Here is a 23,954-nt window from a genome sequence, read left to right as displayed (position 1 = left end):
AGACATAGTTAGCGGCTTCTTTTCCTCTTGCATGTCAGTGTCTTCCTCTGATTCCTCTTCCTTCAAGAGTTTCAACAGGGCCCAGCAATTACTGAATCTGTTTTGAGAATTGAGAGCATATCGCTGTCGGCCCCCAGGGTGGGTGTAACACACTCCCTTCTCTCAAGATTGTTTCCTCAACTCAGGCCAATATAGAGCTTTATCACTCATCTCTCATCATTCTTTTCTGTGACTTCTCTCTAAAAGTCTCTAAATTCTTTGTTGTAGTTTGAGGATGTCGACATGACAGGGTAACTGGCCAGACACTTATTGCAAATTTCATAGTGTGGTACTTCCTATATTTAGTACAGCCACTGCTGGTCAGGAGCTGGTCTCAGTCTCGCCTGTCAAGAATATCGGCTTTGTTATTAGACTCAGTTTTGAGAAACCTGACTCAAAATAACCAAATTCACCAAAGATGGATATCTATCTATCTATCTATCTATCTATCTATCTATCTATCTATCTATTTTTAAGATTTTATTTATTTATTTGACAGAGAGACAGCCAGCGAGAGGGGAACACAAACAGGGCGGGGGGAGAGGAAGAAGCAGGCTCCCAGTGGAGGAGTCTAATGCGGGGCTCGATCCCAGAACGCCGGGATCACGCCCTGAGCCGAAGGCAGACGCTTAACGACTGAGCCACCCAGGCACCCCCAAAGATTGATATTTAAATCAGAATGTTCATTTATTATTTTATGATAGTGGCTGTTTCATTGCTGCCGTGAAAATATCTGGAACTATTGTTCAGGGCAGCCCTCTCTCTGGAAAGCAGAATCAGTAAGCAGCTTACTTAGTGAGCGTGGAAATAGGGTAAAGGGAGGTGGGTCATGCTGGGGCATGATTTATCCATGCCAGGGCGAGTCTGTTAAAAAGTCACTGCCATGTAACAAAGGAAATCCTTCCTTGGATTGAAATTCTCATGTCTTTCAGATTCAGGGTCTTTCTGCTGGGACAGTGCAGGGTAAATACTCTTATCTACTTCTGAAGACTCAGTTGCTTTAATTTAACTTAGAGTTCTTTCATTCCTGGTAGGTAAGATTGAAGAGTTTTTCATATGTTTACCACTTAATTGTATTGTGTCTTTTGAGAATTGCCTGTTTCTGCCCTTTACCTGTTTCTTGATAGCATTTTATTCATTTGTAGAATTTGTTTATATGCTAAGATTATTAGCCCTGGGTCAGGTAATGCAAAACTTTAAATCTATTTTAGTTATGTTAATCTTTTTTTTTTTAAGATTTTGTTTATTTATTTGACAGAGATAGAGACAGCCAGCGAGAGAGGGAACACAAGCAGGGGGAGTGGGAGAGGAAGAAGCAGGCTCACAGCGGAGGAGCCTGATGTGGGGCTCGATCCCGGAACGCAGGGATCACACCCTAAGCGGAAGGCAGACGCTTTAACCGCTGTGCCACCCAGGCGCCCCTAGTTATGTTAATCTTATCAGTTAAGAAACATTAATCTAATCTTTGTATTCCATTTATTTTGGGCAGGAAGACATTCTGATGTGTTCAAATATTTTTATTCTATTACATTAACTCTTAATATAGAACTTTCATTATCGACACATTGTGATGATTCAAATACTCCCCAGTTTGAAGCAGACTATATATCCAAATTTCTGATTGGGTGGACATGGGAGGTAATGCACAGGTTTGGTAGACTGTCTTACATATCTTTTCATCCCTTTGCCAATATTTTCAGCCTATTTGCCGTAAGTTTTCTCTCCAAATTTTTACTCCATTACTCTTTGACTTACAGTGGATTTTTTTTTTTTTTTTTTTTTTGCCTTCTTATGTTGAAACCAAATTCTTAACAGAATGAAGATTCTTATGACTGATCTGGCTGGAAGGGAAATCACTTCTTGGTGGAGGCCGATGTCTTGTAATAGGCACTATGACTATAACTTGGTATTCTCTCAATGGCACACATCCCAAATTTTTGGAAATACTCCTATTTTGTGTTTCTAGTGCTTCTCTAACAATTTATTTATAGGACCCTGCTGTAAGATAAAACAACGATATCTGTAGATGAAATTGTGCTTCCAGTGTTTTCCTGAGCTTAGCATTTACTTTCCAGTCATTCATTTTGTATCTTCTCTCTAAAGCAGGCCCTGGGTTAGTTAACCATCAGAATTCAAAGCTCCTGCTTGTCATTCTTTTGCTTTTCCTTTTGAAGTACATGGTGTCTCAAAATCATCAACAATTTGGATTTTCTTCTTTTTTTTTTTTTTAAGATTTTATTTATTTGACAGAGAGACAGGCAGCGAGAGAGGGAACACAGGCAGGGGGAGTGGGAGAGGAAGAAGCAGGCTCCCAGCAGAGGAGCCTGATGTGGGGCTTGATCCCAGATTGCCAGGATCACACTCTGAGTGGAAGGCAGACGCTTAACGACTGAGCCACCCAGGCGCCCCAACAATTTGGATTTTCACATGATTTTTATTCTCCTTCTGTCCAACTTATTTTATCCTAAGGAAGAGCTCTCTATGCTTTAATGGATAGGCAGTTTTCTTTTCCCTCTAGAACAGCTCAAAGATGTGGCTTATGGCACCCGACAGTTGTCCTTATGTCTGGAAACACTGCCAACTCGTGGCGATGAGGAGGAAGTGGACATTTCCCTGCTGCATCAGAGTGAAAATCTTTTTGAACTACACATCCACCAGGCCTTCCTGACATCTGCTGCCCTGGCTCAGGCTGGAGACACTCAACCTACCACTTTCTGCACCTATTCATTCTATGATTTTGAAACTCACTGTACCCCACTAGCTGTGGGGCCACAGCCCCTCTATGACTTCACTTCCCAGTATGTGGTGGAAACAGATTCCCTTTTTTTGAACTACCTTCATGGGGCTTCAGCCCGGTTTGATCTGCACCAGGCTGTAGCCAGTGAGCACCACACCCTTGCCGCTGGATGGATTTGCTTTGAGAGGGTGCTGGAGACTGTGGAGAAGGTCCATGGTTCTACCATACTTACTGGTAAGTGCTGTCAGCTTCCCACAGCTCCCAGGACTGATGTGGAATTTCCCAGAGTCTCTAGTTGCTCTTCTGGTGGTTGTTCATTTTCTTCCTCTGCCTTTATTCTTAATCCCCGCCACACCATCCATATCCTCCATGCCTTTCATACTTTCTGCTATCCAGGAGCTGGTGGAGAAGACTTCGGGGTGCTAGAATACTGGATGAGGCTGCGCTTTCCCATAGGACCCAGCCTACAAGCAGGCAATAAGCGCAAGAAAGCTCAGGCCTACCTGTCAGCCAGTGTGTTTGGAACCTGGGAGGCCCAGGAGGATCAGGTGAGAAAAAAAGGATGTGCCCAAGCATCTCAAAGGAGCCACAGCCAAGCAGGTCACAAGAACAGCTCAATCTTCCACTCTCAATAAGTATCGGCTGAATGTGAATGAAGGAGAAAAACTGTCGTGCCACAACCAATCCAGATTCTTCCCTTGGTCAAGTTTGGGTTTGAAATGAAATCATACCCTTGGAGCTAGCTGCCTCCCCCTGCTGTGAACAAAATAGCTTCTCTGTTCCATTCTCTAAGATAAGGCTTGAGGGCCAGCACCCCTCTCAAAGAACTATCTGCCAGAGCCAGTTCGCAGGCAAGTGAAAGTCATTAGGTTTCTCTGTGACCCTGTCAGAAATCAGCAGTTCATTAGGTCATAGCTCTCCCTCATCAAGGATGCTGGGTTTCAGCTACAGCAACTCTCTCAGGCTGCCCTTTTCCTTCATCCAAGACCAACCTCTTTCCAGTCCAGATCGGAGACTTGGAAGCATCAGAATGAGCTGCGGGTGGAAATCACCAGATGCTACGGCCTCCAGAGTCGACGGCTGGGAACCCAGCCCAGTCCGTACGTCATGTACCGCTTCTTCACCTTTTCTGACCACGACACCGCCATCATTCCAGCCAGTAACAATCCGTACTTTAGAGACCAAGCTCGATTCCCATTGCTTGTGACTTCTGACCTGGATAGATATCTGAGGCGGGAGGCCCTGTCTGTGTACGTTTTTGATGATGAAGACTCAGAGCCTGGCTCGTACCTTGGCCGAGTCCAAGTGCCCTTGCTTCCCCTTGCACAAAACAAATCCATTAAAGGTGGGAGTTCAAGATTATTATATCTTTATGCTCTCCGCCCAGTGTTGTCTTCCTGTCTTACTTTTCTTTGCTTACTTGCTTGAAACAGTCTCTCTTAAAAAAACTTGCGGAGAGGGTTTTAGAATATGGTCAAGAGCAACAGCGCAGAAGACTTGGTGCCTCACTAATCCTATGGAAACATTGGTTGCTTCTGCTTTCTTTTCTTTCTTTCTTTCTTTTTTTTTTTTTTAGCAACAAAGCAAGATTCTTTTTTTTTTACAGTACATCCCCGGTTTTCGATGTAAGGCTCGATGATTCATTAGTTGTGTATAACACCCAGTGCACCATGCAATATGTGCCCTCCTTACTACCCATCACCGGTCTATCCCATTCCCCCACCCCCCTCCCCTCTGTAGCCCTCAGTTTGTTTCTCATAGTCCATAGTCTCTCATGTTTCATTCCCCCTTCTGATTACCCCCCCTTTCTTTATCCCTTTCTTCCCCTACTGATCATTCTAGTTCTTATGTTCCATAGATGAGAGAAATCATATGATAGTTGTCTTTCTCTGCTTGACTTATTTCACTTAGCATTATCTCCTCCAGTGCCGTCCATGTTGTAGCAAATGTTGAGAACTCGTTCTTTCTGATTGCTGAGTAATATTCCATTGTATATATGGACCACAGCTTCTTAATCAAGTCATCTGTTGAAGGGCATCTTTGTTCCTTCCGCAATTTAGCTATTGTGGATAATGCTGCTATGAACATTGGGGTGCATATGGCCCTTCTCTTCACTATGTCTGTATCTTTGGGGTAAACACCCAGTAGTGCAATGGCTGGATCATAGGGTAGCTCAATTTTTAACTTTTTAAGGGACCTCCACACTGTTTTCCAGAGTGGCTGTAACAAAGCAAGATTCTTAAGTGGGTAGACCCATCAACCTGAAGTCCATACATCCATCTCTGAACAAACCTTTTCTGACTCTGCAGTGCTTCCCAGTGTTTGTGTTTACTTAAGGCCTATTGTTTCTTAGCACATTACTAGATACAGACTATAAGCTGTGTCTGCAATAACTCTCCCATAATTCTCTTGCTTCTTCTAAGCACAAGTTAGACTTTCATGCCACATCATGACAAAGGCAAATTTCTTGGATCTTTTTTTCCCCAATATGGAGCTGACGTGAACTTAGGAAGAGTCAACTCTGGTTCCAGTATTGGGAGGGTGAGGCAGGGGTGTCTGTGCTCTCATTACCCAGTATGGATGGGTATAGCCAGTACCAACTATGTTTAACAAGCTTCTGGATGTTTCAGAAAGTATGTGAGGCCTCCCTCCTTCCAATACCACAAGAGCTTAAAAAAAAAAAAAAAAAGCCAACACGTTTGCTCACAACTCATTCTTTGCCAAAAAGAAGAGGCAGTATGGGCCATCTGTTAAATTAATCAGTGTTACAAATCAGAAGTCTGGCATTTAGAAGAAGCCGTTTTGCTGAGGTTTTTTTGGCTTTTGTTATTTTAGAAATAAGGACCACTTGAGTGTGGTCCTTATTTTTTTGGGAGGGTCTACAAGGTTTAGCAAGCATTAGGTAATAGTAATAATGCAATCATGTTTATTGGCTGGATGACTGAAGACAAGCAAGGTTTACCTTTCCATACGTCTTTGACTACCCCTTCCTGAAACCTGGAGATACCCATCTTCCCCTACAAATATTCTAAGTGAATATTAATATTCACTGCTATTTTATGTTACTTCTAAGTAACATAAAGTATGGTAACATCATACTTACGTAATGAATGTTAATTAATGACAAACAAAATACGGTAAAATTCAACATTGGGGAATAGATAAGGTGCTGGCTGGTAAATTCTTGCCTATTTCATGTGATCAGATCTTATGTGTCTGTGTGTTTCTCAGGTGATTTTAACCTCACTGACCCTGCGGGGAACCCTAATGGATTTGTTGAGGCGCAACTGGATTGGAAGTCTGTCTACCTACCCCCAGAGAGCTTCCTGAAACCAGAAGCTCAGCCTGAGGAGAAGGACACCAAAGACAGTTTAGAGCTCTCATCTGAAGAGGAAAAGGCTTCCTTTTCTCCCCAGGTAGCAGATCTCCACCAATCCTGTGGAGCATATTTGAGGAAAACAGTATTAAAATGGTAGTATAAGAAATGCCTTCTGTGAATGTCACGTGTTCGGCAGTCTTATTCTGCATCCCTCGTAGGGCCATGAGCCTACCGAGGAAGCAGAACCCTGGGTTTTATCGTTGGGAGGAGAGAGAGATGGCACCTCTCAGCTCTGTGGCAGGAGAGGCATAAAGTCTCATGCGAGGCTGTTAAACTCTCATCTTGTAAGGCTGTCTCTGATCCTTCTATTTAGGACCAGATGGCATTTGCTGAGATTCCCATTGAAGCTGGCCAGTATCAAGCTAAGCGAAAACCTCCGCAGGTAGGAGAAAGAAAGGAAAGGGAACACCAGGTTGCAAGCTACTCGAGAAGAAAACATGGCAAAAGAACAGGCATCCAAGGGAAGAACAGAATGGAATATCTTAGTCGTAACATCTTAACCGGAAATACACTACAAGTAAGGCCTTAGACACCCTGCAGGGTTAAAATATGGGTTGTAGTGTCCCCAGATATGTTATTCTCAGGTAGAAGCAGACACCCAAGATAAGCAGTAATCATGGTTTTTTGTGGCCAACATGTGTTTCCTCAAACACAACTAGTTTAATAAAACTCTGAACTGTTCACTTCATTTCAATGTAATTTAATTCAATAGCTTTTGGATTCTGCAATTTATACTAAGAATTTTACCAGTCTACCTCAAAGGTAGTCAAAATAAGTTAAAGAACAAGTATTTACTAAACATCTACTATATGCTTGATACTATCTTTTCTTCATAGGAAGCTGGATTAAAGTTACTATGTAGCACCTAAAAATATGTGAGATTGTAGATATTATATGATTAAATAACATGATTATATGTTATAATCATTTATATTGGTTGTATAATTATATTAATATATAATTGTTAATTTTATGAAATTATTATAATTATACAATATATATACAGTTAACCCTTGAACAACATGGATTTGAGCTACATATATCCACTTATACATGAAGGTTTTTTTCAATAAATACAGTATTATGAATATATTTTCACTTCCTTATGAATTTTTTTCTAATCTTTTTTTTTTTTTTTTACAAAAAGTTACAAGTTTATTCACATAACATATTCTAACACATATCAAAAGTTTCAAGCAGGTTCTTTTGAATAAAAAATTACAACATTCAGCATTAATTAAAAATAAAAGGGTGATGGTGATCATTTATGGGTTTTAGTCTAAAATGAAAATGCAGAAAACATTTATTTCGGTGGATCTGTGTTAATGCCATATTTCTCCCTGAGAAGCTTCAACTGCTGCTCTTCCTTCTTTTTTGTGTCCGTCTTCTGAAATGCGCTGTTGGCATTATAGCACAAACCCACCAGGTATCTGTTCCAAAAATGGAGTCCTGCAAGTTGATCATGTGTGTTCTTGGAGTTAAAGATGTCTTCAAAGACCACATAAGCTGTTCCTCTAGTTTTGGGTGTGTTTCCCACTCGGATTTGACGAATAGGTCCATATTTCCCAAATATATCATACATTTCTTCAGCTGTGATTTTGTATGGTAAATTTCTTATATATAAAATCCAATTTACTTCAGGTGGACATCGAACGTTCCACCTCTTGGCCGCTTGCACTGCCATCTTGGTGGGCTGATAAGGTTACTGCAGCAAACACTAGAATTCCTCTGGATAGCTCTGGAGCTCGCTCTACTTTTTTTTTTTCTTTTCAAATTTTTATTTAAATTCTAGTTAATTAACATATAGTGTAATATTGGTTTCAGGAGTAGAATTTAGTGATTTATCACTTACATCTAACACCCAGCAGTGCTCATCTCCACAAATGACCTTCTTTACACCCATCACCCATCACATCCCCCTCCCTCCCTCAGCCCTCATTGTTTCTCTATCATTTATTCTCTATTGTTAAGAGTCTCTTATGGTTTCTTTCCCTCTCTTTTTTTTTCCTTCCCATATGTTCATCTTTTTGTTTCTTAAATTCCACATATGAGTGAAATCATATGGTATTTATCTTCCTCTGACTGACTTACTTCACTTAGCATAATACACTCTAGCTCCATCTACATTGTGGCAAATGGCAAGATTTCGTTCTTTTTGATGGCTGAGTAATATTCCATTGTATATATATACCACATCTTCTTTATCTATTCACCAGTCAATGAATATTTGGGCTCTTTCCATAGTTTGGCTATTGCTGATAATCCTTATGATTTTCTTAATAACATTTTCTTTTCTCTAGCTTCCTTTATTGTAAAGATATATAATATATATACAGAATGTGTTAATCAACTGTTTATGTTATTGGTAAGGTTTCTGGTCAACAGTAAGTTAGTAGTTCAGTTTGGGGTGGGGGCCAGAAATTATACACAGATTTTCGGTGTCCCTAACCCCCATGTTGTTCAAGGGCCAACTGTAATTATATTTGTTGTCCTTATTCTGAAGCAGGTGAACTACACTGAATGGAAGCTCTCAGGGCTTAAGAGCTCCATAGATGATGGTTTAAAAAATCAGCAAAAGGAAGAGGAAATGACATCATCCCACTCAGCAGTGATGGAGAAGGAAGCCCTAAATCCTGTAAATGGTATTGTCTTTTTAAAATCTAATCTCCTGTTTAACATTAGATTACTTTATCAAGTCAGTTATTTACTTTTTTTTTTTCATCTTGCATTGCTAAACTTTTCATGGAAAATGAGTACCGAAGACCCTAGACTTAGTTTTATGTTACAAGTGTGCCAGTTAGGCCAACCGAGGCTGGAATTCTCAAAGTAGCTTTCTATGTATTTAAAGCTAGTTAGCTTGCCAGTTTAGTTACCTAGCAAGTATATCTTGTGAATTATAGTTAACAAAGAAATAGGAAGAGGAGTGTGATTGGTTTATTTGTGATGTTGATCCAAATTTTTTAAATTAAGGCAAAGCTTTTTGTGTTACAGTGAAAGTTAAACATGGTTTCAGGTTATAATATGGGCAAACTACATAATTCAGACCAACTCCCTCATTGATGACAACTAAAGAGGTAAAGTTAATATATTTTTTAAAGATCTAATATTTCTTAAAAGCATTAAATAGTCAGCAAGAGAGGGAAGAATTACATATCCTCGATCAGGGAAATGATTGAAGCCCAGAGAAGTGAGCTGAAACTGCTTCCGCCCTGAGACCTTACCAGTCTGGAAGAAGTGGTGGAGAGACAGAACCTTGCTTTTGGTGGACTTTCAGGGTAGGGAAACAGGATGCAGTCTGAGTCTGGTGTCTGCCCAGCATAGGGAGATGTCTGCCCTGGGCAGAACTGCCCACTTTGCTCTAGAACCCAGAAGGCAGCCCCATTCTGAGTCTCTTATGTTCTGAGAGGTAGCACTCTGCTTTCAGCATTTGCAGGGCTAGAGAGACAAGGGCTGACGCAGTGCCCACCAGAACTCCAGATACCGGAATTATCAGACACAGCCTTTGTAACAGCTGTGCTTACTAGCTTCGTGGAGATAAAAGCTGAACTTTAAAATGTCAACAAAGAACTGGAGCTATGAAAAAATTAAGACCTAAATTTAAAAAAACATTTTGTCTTAAAATAATTTCAAACTTACATAAGAGCTGCATGAGTAGGACAGAAAAATTCATATACACACAAATTCACCAACTTTTAGCATTTTTCCACTTTCTGCTTTATCATTTATTCTGAAGCATTTGAGAATAGGTTGTACGTCTCATGCCCCATTACTGCTATATATTTTAGTAAGGAAAAGAAAATTATATGACCACAGTCAAGTTATCAAGTTTGCAAACTTGTTGTGGATACATGGTACCTAATGTCCAGTCCATTCTCAGAATTTGCCAGTTGTCCCAGTAATGTCCATTATTAGCAGTCTTTTTCCCCTTATCTAATCCAGGATCGTACAGTGCATTGGGTCATGTCTCTTTAGTTTCCTTTAATCTGGAATAGTTCTTCATCTTTGTCTTTCCTGACAGTTGACATTTTTGAAGAGTATAGGTGAGCTGTTCTGTAGAGTGTTCCTCAATTTGGATTTGTCTGATGTTTCTTTGTGATTAGATTCCGGTTATGAGTTTTTTACAGGAATACCACAAAAGTGATACTGTGTCCTCCTCACTGCGTCACAGTAGGGGGTACATGATGTCAGTTTGTCCCATTATTGGCGATGTTAACTTTTATCACTTGGTTAAGAAAGCATCTTCCAGGTTTTCTCAAAAGTTATCATTATGCTTTGTAATTATTAAGTAAAGAAGATATTTTGAGACTATATAAATATCTTGTTCCTCATCAAATCTTGCTTGATAATTTTGGCATTCATTTATGGGCTTTTTGCCCGAATCACAAAGTCTTTACAAAATACATTGCAAATTTGGAAATGAATCAATAGAAATTATAGAACTGTTCAATACAGAAATTTATCAGAGGAATAGATGGGTCAAAAATAGATTAGATATGGGGCGCCTGGGTGGCTCAGTTGTTAAGTGTCTGCCTTCGGCTCAGGGCGTGATCCCGGCGTTCTGGGATCGAGCCCCACATCAGGCTCCTCCGCTGGGAGCCTGCTTCTTCCTCTCCCACTCCCCCTGCTTGTGTTCCCTCTCTTGCTGGATGTCTCTCTCTCTGTCAAATAAATAGATAAAATCTAAAAAAAAAAAAAACAGATTAGACACAAGTGAAGTGAGAATTGTTAAAAATATTCAGAATAAAGCAAGGAGGGACAACAAGATGGAAAATACAAAAGAGGAGAGACAAACATAAAGGATAAAAAGAAGAGGTCTTGGGGCGCCTGGGTAGCGCAGTCGTTAAAGCGTCTGCCTTCGGCTCAGGGCGTGATCCCGGCGTTCCGGGATCGAGTCCCACATCGGGCTCCTCGGCTGGGAGCCTGCTTCTTCCTCTCCCACTCCCCTTGCTGTGTTCCCTCTCTCACTGGCTGTCTCTCTGTCACATAAATAAAATAAAATCTTTAAAAAAAAAAAAAAGAAGAGGTCTAAACTACATTTAATTAAATGTAAAGAGAAAGAAGGGGACAGAGGCAATATTTAAAACGATAATGACTTTGATTTTTTAGAACTAATAGGAGCTATTAAGAGTCAATGAAATGAAATTCAATGAAAGTCATTTTTTATTTTTATTTTATTTTATTTATTTGACAGAGAGGGAGCACAAGAAGGGGGAGCAGCAGGCAGAGAGAGGGGGAGAAGCAGGCTCCCCACTGAACAGGGAGACCAATGCAGGGCTTGATCTCAGGACCCGGGGATCATGACCTGAGCCAAAGGCAGACGCTTCACTGACTGAGCCATGCAGGTGCCCCAAAAGTCAATGAAAGTTAAAAAAATTCCAGATATAAGGGTGCCTGACTGGCTCAGATGGTGGAGCATGTGATTCTTGATCTAGGAGTTGTGGGTTCAAGACCCATTTTGGGTGTAGGGCTTAGTTAAAAATATTAAAATTTAAATTAAAAATTTCAGATCTAAACATAAATGCATCCATCTAAAAGAAAACAATAAGGGCACCTGGGTGGCTCCGCCAGTTAAGTGTCCATTTCTTGATCTCAGCTCTGGTCTTGATCTCAGGGTTGTGAGTTCAACCCCTGTGATGGGCTCCACCTCCACGCTGGGTGGAGCCTACTTAAAAATTTTTTTTAAATAAAAAATAAAAGAAAGAGATAGCCATGGGTCCATTGGTAAGATGGATAACCGGCTTGTCCAATAGCTACAACTGTAGCCAGAAATCAACAGTAAGATACCTTCAGTATGCCAAAAGAAAATAATTAGCTGCCAGCAAAGAATTCTCTACACAACAAAAATATTCTTCCAGAGTGAAAACAGAACAAACATTTACAGACAAACCAAAATGGAAAGTTTGCTTCCAAGCTACATTTTGTTTTAATTTAATTTAATTTAATTTAATTTAATTTTAGTTTTTTTAAGATTTTATTTATTTATTAGAGAGAGAGACAGCCCGCAAGAGAGGGAACAGAAGCAGGGGGAGTGGGAGAGGAAAAAGCAGGCTCCTAGCAGAGGAGCCTGATATGGGGCTCGATCCCAGAATGCCAGGATCACACCCCAAGCCGAAGGCAGACACTTAACGACTGAGCCACCCAGGAGCCCCCCCAAGCTACATTTTAAGGTTCTTTAGGCTGAAGGAAAGTTATTCCAGAAGGAAACACAAAGATACAACGAGGAATGAAAAGCAAAGAATATGGGTTAGTTTAAATGACTGCATAAAGCAAAAATACAGCTTGTGGGTTTTAAAATATGTTTAAAATTAAATAATGTAGTGTGTTCAATGATAACCCTCAAAAAGTTATGTCCATCTCCTAAACCCCAGAGTTTGTAAATGTTACCCTAGTTGAAAAAAGATTTTTTTGCAGATGTAACTGAGCTAAAGATCTTGAGTGTAGAGATCACCCGGGATTATCTGAGTAAAAACACAAACACATGCAGAAAAGGAGGCAGTATAACCACAGAGGCAGAGTTTGGCTGGGGCCAGAAGCCAGAGAATGCCTGGAGCTACCAGAAGCTGGAAAAGGCAGGTTGTCCCGAGAGCCTTTAGAGTGAGCATAGACTTCCCAACACTGTGACTCTGGATCTCTGACCTCCAGAACTGTGAGAGAATAAATTTCCAGGTTTTTTTTTGTTTTGTTTTGTTTTCTCATGGATCTTTTCACCTTTACTTCTCTTAATATACTGGAGATACAGACATTTCATCCGGAACAAGTTTAAGTGACTTGTACATGTTTTATGTAAGCTGGAGGCAAACCAAGGCTAAAATAACATCTGGCCCAGCAACTAACGTCACTGAAAAGGCTCTTAGAAAGTTCACTATCACCTTACAGATCCATTGCTTTATTGTACAATGAATGACTCTACAGAAAAGAGACAAAAAGGGTAAGACAAGGAGATCTAAGCTACGTGTCACTACCTGTAGGAGAAGAGAAAGAAGGGAGACAGAGGTAGTGTTTAAGGTGATAAAGAAGTACTTTGCACCAGCATTCAGAAAATGAAATCTTGAGGGGAGCTGTTTTTTCTGGGCTCTCGGTTGTTACCCTCATTAGTTAGTTGTGGATTGCTTGTGGATTGATGATTTTCAGGAGCTTCTGGATTTGAGCATTAGATTCATCTGTCTTCATCCTAAGTGTCCAGAGGGGGCAGTTTTGAAGTTTCAAGGCTTCACACAGCATCTTTACTATATCACCAAGGAATTCTGCCCAGGTCCAGCGTGATCAGGTCCTGCTGCTGCTGAGGGCAGATGAGAGGTTTACACAACTAAAAGAAGTGATGGCACATCCCCACAATCACACACATCTCAGGTTACACAGTGGTTTCTTCAAAACCTTGCAAAGAACTGTAGTAATTCCTATGTGCGTCAGCCCCAGGTGCAAGTGTACCAGCTTGTTTTGTGTTGGAAACACTCTGATCGATGATGGCGGCCATCACTGGTTACGTTGCAGCATCCTAGCACCAGACCATGTAACTTACAGTGGGAGTAAGTCAAGCCCTCACACAGAAGTTCCATGCTGCCATCCTGTAAAGCATTCTTTGCAAAGAACAGGTGTGCCAGCTTCTGGTTGATGACCAAAGCTGAAGAGAGCTTCTTGCCACAGTTTACTGTGAGGTAATATTCTCCAGTGACAGCCTCTGACAGAAAAATCAAACCCAAAGAAAGAAATAATAAAGATCAGAGCAGAAATCAATGAAACAGGAAAGGAATAGAGAAAATCAATGAAGCCAACTCTGTTTGAAAAGATCAACAGACTTGATACGCCTTAAAAACAAAGCAAAACAACAAAAAAAACTTGATAAGCCTTTATCTAGAATGACTATACCAATTAAGATCCAACCAGAAATTGCTTAGTAATTAGGAGAAGTTTAAAGAGTTATTAATTATAACAGGAGATAGAACTGGGTGGGGGTGGGTGAGGACTGATGAGAAAGAAGTAAAAAGAATTCTAAAAAATATAGGAAGAGCAGATTTAAAGAGCATGCATTAATCCCCAGAGCTGAGACAGAGTACCGAAAGAAGAAATAGGTCTGGTAGACAACCCCTTTCAGGGCTGAAATCCAGACCTCACTGGAGGGAGTGAAGTCATATTTTATTGAATGGCACAGAAGTTTGCTGTGCCTGTACACCAAAACTCCAAGAAACTGAGAAGCTGACCTCTGGAACACTGCAAGTAAACCATTCACAGAGAGGTACCATGCCAGTGGCACTTCACTGCAAGGCTACTCTGGCTGGGTGGGTGGAGGGGAGAGGGGAGGATGTACCAGGGGAGCTGCCGACAGGGATGTGCCATGTACTACAGATGCCTGGAAACTGCTACAATTGGATGGTGCAGAAACCATGTGCTACTAGAAATGTGTTCTGCAGGAAACTGTGAGCTGTTGAAGCCAGGCACTAAGTCGCAGAAGCCTGTTGTAGGAGCCCGGTCTGCAAAGTGCTTCTCTTTTGCGGGAGTCTGCCTGTACACTGGAACCAGGAAGAGAAACCTTTTCCTCCTCCAGTGATCCTTCTGTGCTCTCTACTGACAAAACTTAACATGGTGCCATCTGGCAAAGAAGAGGTATTTACAGGGTCCAACTCTATCATTGCAAAGCAGACGATGAAGTTTTTATTTTGAGCTGAGAAACAGTTAATTGATAATTGGCCTGCTGATCAAGGGGAAAAAAAGAGCAAAGACACAAATTAGCAAAATCAGGAATGAATGTAAGGCCATTACAGACTCCACAATTAAAAGAACTATAAAATAATATTATGAACAGCTTTATGCAATTTAGATGGAAAAGACAAATTCCTAGAAAGATACAAATTACCAGAACTGACTCAGAAGAAATAGAAGATCAGTATTGACATATAAAAAGTACAGCCAAGAATTAGTCATTTAAAATCTTCCCAAATAAAAAAACCCAGTTCCAGATGACTTCACTGATGAATTCTATCAATATTTAAGGAAGAAAAAATGCTGATCCTTCATAGTCTCTTTCTGAGAGTAGTAGAGCAAGGGAAACTTTCTAACTGATTTGGTTATAAAGTGTTATTGTCTTGATACCAAAGCAAGCCTAAGACATAAAAAAAAAAAAAAAGCCAACTATAGACCACTATTCAACATGACTATAGATGCAAATCCTAAATGAAATATTAGCAAACTAATCCAGCAAAATATAAAAATATTAAAAGGGTTGCTCACCATGATCAACTGAGATTTATTCCTGGAGTGCCAGTTTAGTTTAATAGCAGAAAATTGATTTAACACACTCTATTAATAGAATAAAAGCTTTATTATCATCTCAATAGAGAAAAAAAGCATTTCACAAAATCCAACTCCTGTTCTTTTTGTTTTGTTTTGTTTTAGATTTTTAAAAATTTATTTATTTAGAGAAAGAGTGTGAGCATGGGGAAGGGCAGAAGGAGAGGAGGAGAGAGAATCTTAAGCAGACTCTGCACTGAGGGCAGAGCCTGATGCCAGGCTCAATTCCACAACCCCTGAGCTGAAACCAAGAGTTGGTCGCTCAACTGACTGAGCCACCCACGCGCCCCCCCAACTCCCAATTTTTTTTTTTTTTTTTTTAAAGATTTTATTTATTTATTTGACAGAGATAGAGACAGCCAGCGAGAGAGGGAACACAGCAAGGGAAGTGGGAGAGGAAGAAGCAGGCTCATAGCGGAGGAGCCTGATGTGGGGCTCGATCCCATAACGCCGGGATCACGCCCCGAGCTGAAGGCAGACGCTTAACCGCTGTGCCACCCAGGCGCCCCCCAACTCCCAATTTTTGATAAGAACTCTCACCAAACAAGGTAGAAGGAAATTGCTTCAAACTAATAAATGATAATAAAACCTGTAGCTAACATCTTACCACGTCGTAAAAGACTGAATGCTTTTCCCTTAAAATTGAGAACAAAGAAAGGATGTTTGCTTTAACTACCCCGTTTGAACATTGTAATAGAGATTTCAATCATTGTAATAAGGCAAGAAAAAGAAATTAAAGTCATACCAATTGGAAAGAAAGAAGTAGTGCTGCCTTTATTTGCAATTGACATGATTTTGTATTTAGAAAAAAAAAATCCACAAAGATTTTTTTAAAAACTAAAAGCAAGTGAACGATACTGCAGGATATAAATCAAGATACTAAAATCAATTATATTTCCATATTGTATCAGTGCACACTCTAAAATGAAATAAGAAACCAGTATCATTTCAGGATGCCTGGGTAGCTCAGTCGGTTAGGCGACTACCTTCGGCTCAGGTCATGTTCCCAGGGTCCTGGGATCGAGCCCCAAATCTTGCTCCTTGCTCAGTGGGGAACCTGCTTTTCCCTCTCCTCCTACCTGCTACTCTGCCTGTTTGTACTCTCTCTCTGTCAAATAAATAAATAAAAATTCTTTTAAAAAAACTTATTAAAAAAACAGTATCATTCCAAAAGAATAAAATATTTAAGAATAAATTTAACAAAAGAAATGCAGGACCTATATACAGAGAAGTACAAAAGTTCCTGAGAGAAATTTAAGAAGTTTAAAATAAATGAAGAAATATACCATGTGTATTGATTGGACCACTCATAATTGTTAAGATGACAGTTCTCCCCCAAATTTATATAGAAATGCAAAGAATTTAGAATAACCAAATAACCTTTGTAAAGAAACAAAGTTGAAATTTTTATATTACCTGATTTCAAAACTTACTGTAAATATAGAGTAATTCAGGCAGTGTAGTATTAGCGTAAAGATAGACTTACAAATCAGTGGAACAGAATTGTGATTCCAGAAATAAACTTTTACATTTATGGTCAATTGATTTTCCACAAAGGTCCCAGGGCAATTCAATATCTAACCTTTCCATAAATGGTACTAGGACAATTAGATATCAACATAGAGGGGAAAAAAAAATTAGACGACTACTTCACATCATACACAAAAATTAACCAAGATACATCATAAATCTAAATATTAGAACCAAAACTATAGCATTTTTAAAAGAAAACATAGGATAATAAACTATTTGACCTTATTAGACAAGACTATCTTAGCTATGACATCAGAAGCATGTTCCATAAAATTAAAAATTGATAAATTGGACTTCAGCAAAATAAAAAATGCATGCTCTTCAAAGGACACCATTAAGAAAATGAAAAGATCAGCTACAGTAGGAGAAAATATTTGCAAATCACATTTATGGTAAATGACTTGTATCCATAGTCTGTAAGGAATTCTTTTTTTTTTTTTTTTTTTTTTTTTTTTAGATTTTATTTATTTGGCAGAGAGAGAGACAGCCAGCGAGAGAGGGAACACAAGCAGGGGGAGTGGGAGAGGAAGAAGCAGGCTCCCCGCAGAGGAGCCCAATGTGGGGCTCAGTCCCAGGACTCCGAGATCACACCCTGAGCCGAAGGCAGATGCTTAATGACTGAGCCACCCAGGCGCCCCATGTAGTCTGTAAGGAATTCTTACAACTCAGTAAAAAAATAGCTAAACTTAAAATGGTCAATAGAAGGGCACCTGGGTGGCTCAGTCGGTTAAATGTCTGGCTCTTGATCTCAGCTCAGGTTTTGATCTCAGGGTTGTGAGTTTAAGCCCTACATTTGGGCTCCATGCTAAAAAATAAATTTTTAAATAAATTTGAACAGACATTCACTAAAGAACATACACAAATGGCTAATAAGCATACAAAAAGGTGCTCAGCAGCATTAGTCATTAGGAAAACGCAAAATAATATCACAATGAGATACCAGTACACCAGCCAGAATTGATATATTCCAGAGGTTGTACCACGTGTTAGGGAAGATGTGGAAAAACTGGAACCTTATACATTACTGGTAGGAATGTAAAACAGTACAACTACTTCGAAAAATATTTGGCTGTTTCTTGAAAAGTTAAACACATAGTTTACAATCCAGCAGTTCTCTTAAATGTCTATCCAAGAGAGCTGGAAACCTGTGTCCATCCAAAGACTTGTACACAAATCCTCATAGCAGCATTATTCATCATTCAGAATAAGGAAAGATGTCTTAAATAAAAAACAAAATGTACTAGTCATAAAGAAAATATTGATAAAGTTGACTACTTTAAGACTTTATTTATTTGAGACAGAGAGCAGGTTGAGCAGAGGGGATGGGCAGAGGGAGAGGGAACCCGAGGCAGGGCTGGATCCCAGGACCCGGGATCATGGCCTGAGCCAAAGGCAGCCACTTAACCGACTGAGCCACCCGGGTACCCCAAAGTTGACTACTTTAAAAGTAAGAATTTCTGTTTAGCAAGAGATTAAACAGGCAAGCTACAGAGTGGAAATGGTATTTGCAACACATGTAACAATCAATAGGCTCAAATTCAAAAAATATTCAGAACCCCAAATCAATTAGAAAAAGACAATCCAATAGAAACATGACCGAAAGATATGAAAGGCATCCTACAAAAAGGAATTCCAAATGTTAATAAAAAATATTAGGAGTGTCAAGGTCACATTACAAGAGAGCATGTGGGAGGGTAAGTATTGTTTGAGGCTGCCTTTGGAATGTACAGTCTGCCACACCCTGATTACACTGCTTTTTCTTGGCTTGGTCATTTTCTCCAGCCCCTACAAAAGGACCAACTTTCTATTTTCCTTCCTTCCATTCTTCCTTCTTTCCCTCTCTCCCTCCCTCCCCCCTCCCTCCCTTCCTCCCTCCCTTTCTCCCTCTCTCTCTCTCTTTCTCTCTTTCCTTCTCTTTCTTTCTTTCCTTCCCCCCCCACCCCCAAAGCACAGTCCTTATTTGACAAGCTTCTGAATAAGTGAATCTTTGGAAAAGAGGATTTGATTCTCAGTAAATGAACCCAAAACCTAGGTACTCAGAACTAGTGGCCGGATTGTAGACTGAAGGTGTAGGTACTGGGCTAGATGGGGTGCTTGGAAATAGTTCTGTAAGTGCGGCCTTTTCTCTGGCAGAGAAGGAATCCTGTGAACAAGCTTCTGAAGTCAGTGAAGCACCAACGACAGACAGTGATGACATAGTGACACCAGTATCTCTGAAATGTCCTAAGGCAGTAAGTACACCGGGAGATCACTGCGTATGAGACAAGGTTGTAAATAATGACATTGTGCTTAATGGCCGTGGAGGTGAAAATAATCCAGTTTTATTTTTTTTTAAAGATTCTATCTATCTATCTATCTATCTATCTATCTATCTATCTATCTATCTATCTAACTATCTATCAGAAAGAGAGAGAGCCCAAGTGGGGGAAGCGGCAGGCAGAGGGAGAAGCAGGCTCTCCACTGAGCAAGGAGCCTGACTCGGGAATCGATCCCTACACCCTGGGATCATGACCCAAGCTGAAGGCAGACGCTTAACCAACTGAGCCACCCAGGTGTCCCAATAATCCAGTTTTAATGGACCCGATGGGAAACTGAAGTTATTTAGTTATACGTACATGGTGAATGAACGGAGGTCTCTTGATACAGTCTCTGGTGAAAGGATCGCTTTCTTGATTTGGTAGAAACGAGGATGTGCTTCACTGCTTCTCTCCTTTCCTTGGGTCCCTTGCCTGCCTCACTCATTGTGTACTGTGATTTATCTCCAGCCTGAGGGATGCCCACTTCCTCAGTCCACCTAAGGAGAGCGGGTTTACTTTGAGAGGTCGAGGCTAGAAAAGAGGAAAGGATTCTTTGTGGGAAAGCTCAGAAAGATCATTCAGTTTCTGAAGTTTTTGACCTAACCTGTAAAACCTGAAATTGCAACTATTTATTAAACATTATCGCCTCAGATCTCTTATGGAACTAACTGGGGATCCCTACACGCTGAGTATCCATAGATGTATTTAACAGTCGTTGTATTAGACTCTTGTGGGGTTATAAGTGAGGTAGGAAACAATCTCTCTTGAGCGACTAGAATGCTCCCTGCACTTTTGCAGGTGCTCAGTAAATATTTGTTGAATGAGTGGCTGAATGAAAGATTGAAATCTAATTGAAGATTATGAACTTCATTAGAAACAATAGAAGTATGTGTAACCTGGAATCAAATGGTTAGATTATGTGATAGAAACTCTTAAGGTTTGTAAGAATTCAGAAAAGTGAAAGTATTGCTGCTTTTGTAGAGGTCAGAAAACTCTTCTTTGAAAGTCAGAACTTGTACTGAGGATTTGCAGGCAACTAAAGGTATTGGAGTGGGGAGAAACCACTCAAAATCAGGAGACTTAAACAGTTAAGATAACGAATACTTAAGTGTGTTTTCTTCTGAACTTTCATCTGTCATATCTTTCTTTAGCCATTACATAATTTAATATCTTGAGACATGCTTGTAAGACGGATCAGAGCCATAGGATGTTGGAACTGGACTATGACACCTTAGAGATCATAAAGGAAAAGAAGATTAACTAATCTAATGTGTCCAGGATATAGAGCTAGTTAGCAGAAGAGCTGATCTCCAACGTTTCTAAACCAAGCGACCTCTCAGATCAAATTAAAAAGCAGTCAGCTGGTCAGCAAATTTTTTTTTAAAAGATTTTATTTATTTATTTGACAGAGACAACAAGAGAGGGAACACAAGCAAGGGGAGTGTGAGAGAGAGAAGTAGGCTTCCCGCTGAGCAGGAAGCCTGATGCGGGGCTTGATCCCAGGATCCTGGGATCATGACCTGAGCCGAAGGCAGACGTTTAATGGCTGAGCTACACAGGCGCCCCAAGTTTTTGAACTACAGATCAGACATACTACATTTAAAATATTATTCAAAATTAAAGGCTCCTAAATAAGGTATCTTTCTGGAAAACCTTTGTGGACCCAAAAATGCTATTTGAGAAACTAAATATGAAAACTGAGCTTACTGGGGTGCCTGGGTGGCTCAGTCGGTAAGGCATCCAACTCTTGGTTTTGGCTCAGGTCATGATCTCAGGGTCTTGAGATAGAGCCTGCATCAGGCTCTGTGCTCAGCATGGAGTCCACTTAAGATTCTCTCCCTCTGCCCCTCCCCTGCTTGCACTTGCTCTCTCTCGTTCTCTCTTTTAAAAACAAAAAGAAAGAAAACTGAGCTTACTTAGCAAAAACTTAGTGTTATTATCAAATTAAATTCACAGCACAGACACATACAGTTGACCTTTGAACAACGTGGGGGTTAGGGACGTGACCCCCCTGAACAGTTGAGAATCCACATGTAACTTTTGACTTCCCCAAAACTTAACTACCTGTTGACCAGAAGGCTTACCCATTACATAAACTACCGATTAACACTTATCTTTTATGTTATGTGTATTGTATACTGTATTCTTATGATAATGTAAACTATAGAAAAGAAAATGTCATTAAGATCATAAAGAAAGATTTATAGTACTATACTGTATTTCTTAAAGGTTTTATTTATTTGAGAGAGAGCACGTGCACATGCGAGCTGGGAGAGGAGCAGAGGGAGAGGGGCAAGCAGACTGGTGCTGAGTGCAGAGCCCAGTGTGGGGCTCAATCTCACGACCCTGAGATCACAACCTGAGCTGAAATCAAGAGTCTGACACTTAACCGACAGAGCCACCCAGGTGCCCCTGTACTGTATTTATAAAAAAAAAAAAAAAATCAGGAGCACCTGGATGGCTCCGTCAGTTAAGTGTCAGACTCTTGATTTCAGCTCAGGTCTTGTTCTCAGGGTCCTGGGTCAAGCTCCCTGCTCAATGGGGAGTGTGCTTATCCCTCTGCCTCTGCCCCTCCCCCCAGCTTGTATGCTCGCGTGCTCTCTCTCTGTCTCTAATAAATAAATTTTTAAAAATTAAAACAGTCCACATATAAGAGGACCCAGGTCGTTCAAACCTCTGCTGTTTGAGAGTGGACTATACGCAATCATTATTGTATTTCAGAATAGAGGGGCATAAAAGATCAAAGGGGTTGAAGGACCAGAGATAACACTTGAGCTTTTTTTTTTTTGCTTTGTTATGAATAACATTAAACGGTACATGTTTTTCTTTTTAAAAGCTTCTTATTTTGAACTATAGATTTGTAAACAGTTGCACAAAAACGTACAGGCAGGTGCCAGGTACGATTCACATAGTTGTTTGCATTTTTTTCTTTTTTGAAACGAAAACATTTCTTTTTTGAAAAGAAAACATTTCACTGTTCTGAAATGTGCATTATCTTCAGTAACATTTTGGGAGTCCGTCCATGCTGATGTATTTGGTTTTTTCTACTTTATTTCTCATAACTGCTGATCAGTATCTTGTTAAAATAATATGTGACCTTTTATTTAGACAGACCTCAGTGGGCAATGCTGGTTGAAATTTTATGCTTTGTACTTGATACTCATTAACTCACTAAAGCTTCACAGCAGCGCTCTGAGTTAACTCCTTCAACAAGTAATTATGGAGTTACCTGTCTTAATATTTGCCAGGCTCTGTGGACACAAAATGGTGAATAAGACAGACTTTGTTTCCTTCCCTCTTGAATCCTACATTCTACAGAGGGAAAACAGATATCAATCAGTGAGCAAATAAATAAGATTATTTGTTGATTTTAAATACTATGAAGAAAATAATTTGAGGGGCGCCTGGGTGGCACAACGGTTGGGCGTCTGCCTTCGGCTCAGGGCGTGATCCCGGCGTTACGGGATCGAGCCCCACATCGGGCTCCTCCGCTATGAGCCTGCTGCTTCCTCTCCCACTCCCCCTGCTTGTGTTCCCTCTCTCGCTGGCTGTCTCTGTCTCTGTCAAATAAATAAAATCTTTAAAAAAAAAATAATTTGAGGGGTGCCTGGGTGGCTCAGTTAAGCATCTGCCTTCATTGGGCTCCCTGATCGTTGGGGAGTCTGCTTCTCCCTCAGCAACCCCCCTGCGCTCTCTCTCTCTCTCTCAAATAAAATCTTAAAAAAGAAAAAAGCATTTGAATAATAGTAATGGGAGGGGTTGAGGCACGTGGCTGGCTCAGTCACTAGAGTGTGCAACTCTTGATCCTGGGGTTGTGAGTTTGAGCCCCATGTTGGGTGTAGAGATTACTTAAAAGTAAAATCTTGAAAAAAAGATGGCAGTGGGAGGGGTTGAGTTAGGTAAAGTGTAAGGAAAGGCTTCTCGGAGGAGGGGATGTTTAGATTTTTTTTTTTTTTATTTGACAGAGAGAGACAGCCAGCGAGAGAGGGAACACAAGCAGGGGGAGTGGGAGAGGAAGAAGCAGGCTCATAGCGGAGGAACCTGACATGGGGCTCGATCCCAGAACCCTGGGATCACACCCTGAGCCGAAGGCAGACGCTTAACTACTGAGCCACCCAGGCGCCCCTTAGGAGGGGACATTTAAACTGAAATTTGAAGTATGAGAAGGGAAGAGATGGAGGGAAATTGTCTCAGACAGAGGAACTGGCAGATGGGAGGGCCCTGACATAGAAGAGAATTTGGTTTATCTGAGGTACTGGAGATCAAGAGAGGGTTATATGTCAATAAAACTGGGAAGGAAGAAAGGAAGGGAAGGGGAGGGAAGGGAAGAAGGAAGGGAAGGGAAGAAGGAAGGAAGGAAAGGGAAAGGAAGAACACTGCACAATAAACTTTCTTAGCCAGACTTTGTAAATGAGCCCTGACAGGAACAAATGTTTGATGACCACACCTCGTCACTTTTGTTATTATACAACCAGGTTAACTACAAGAAAAGTGGGAAAAGAGAAAAAAAATAATGTCACAGTGAACATCTCTGTTCAACATGTATCTTTGTGTATTTGGCCAATGTTTTTGTGAGATAGATTCCTAGAAGTGAAACTGCTGGTTTTAAAAGGAATGTACGCTTGAACTTTTGATGCCTGCCGCCAAATGATCAGCCCCCAAATGATACCACTGTCACCCTACA

General features: G+C 40.4%; 1 protein-coding gene and 1 pseudogene across 1 annotated transcript in view; one reads left to right on the top strand and one right to left on the bottom strand.

The window, feature by feature from the left end:
- The window catches only part of RPGRIP1 (RPGR interacting protein 1), a 66,130-nt gene that overhangs the window by 26,787 nt on the left and 15,389 nt on the right, over positions 1 to 23,954 (top strand). The window contains 8 exon segments of the mRNA XM_087859037.1: positions 2,558 to 3,010; positions 3,173 to 3,324; positions 3,779 to 4,121; positions 6,008 to 6,222; positions 6,225 to 6,251; positions 6,469 to 6,672; positions 8,659 to 8,797; positions 19,107 to 19,204. Coding sequence (XP_087715163.1) covers positions 2,558 to 3,010; positions 3,173 to 3,324; positions 3,779 to 4,121; positions 6,008 to 6,222; positions 6,225 to 6,251; positions 6,469 to 6,672; positions 8,659 to 8,797; positions 19,107 to 19,204 — 1,631 coding nt within the window.
- On the bottom strand, positions 7,459 to 7,839 carry LOC123783935 (splicing factor 3B subunit 6 pseudogene; annotated as a pseudogene).

The sequence above is a fragment of the Ursus americanus genome, chromosome 35 (assembly GCF_024610735.1).
Source record: "Ursus americanus isolate L20-20 chromosome 35, mUrsAme1.1.p, whole genome shotgun sequence".
Taxonomy (NCBI): domain Eukaryota; kingdom Metazoa; phylum Chordata; class Mammalia; order Carnivora; family Ursidae; genus Ursus; species Ursus americanus.
This window is presented reverse-complemented; position numbering and strand designations above follow the sequence as displayed.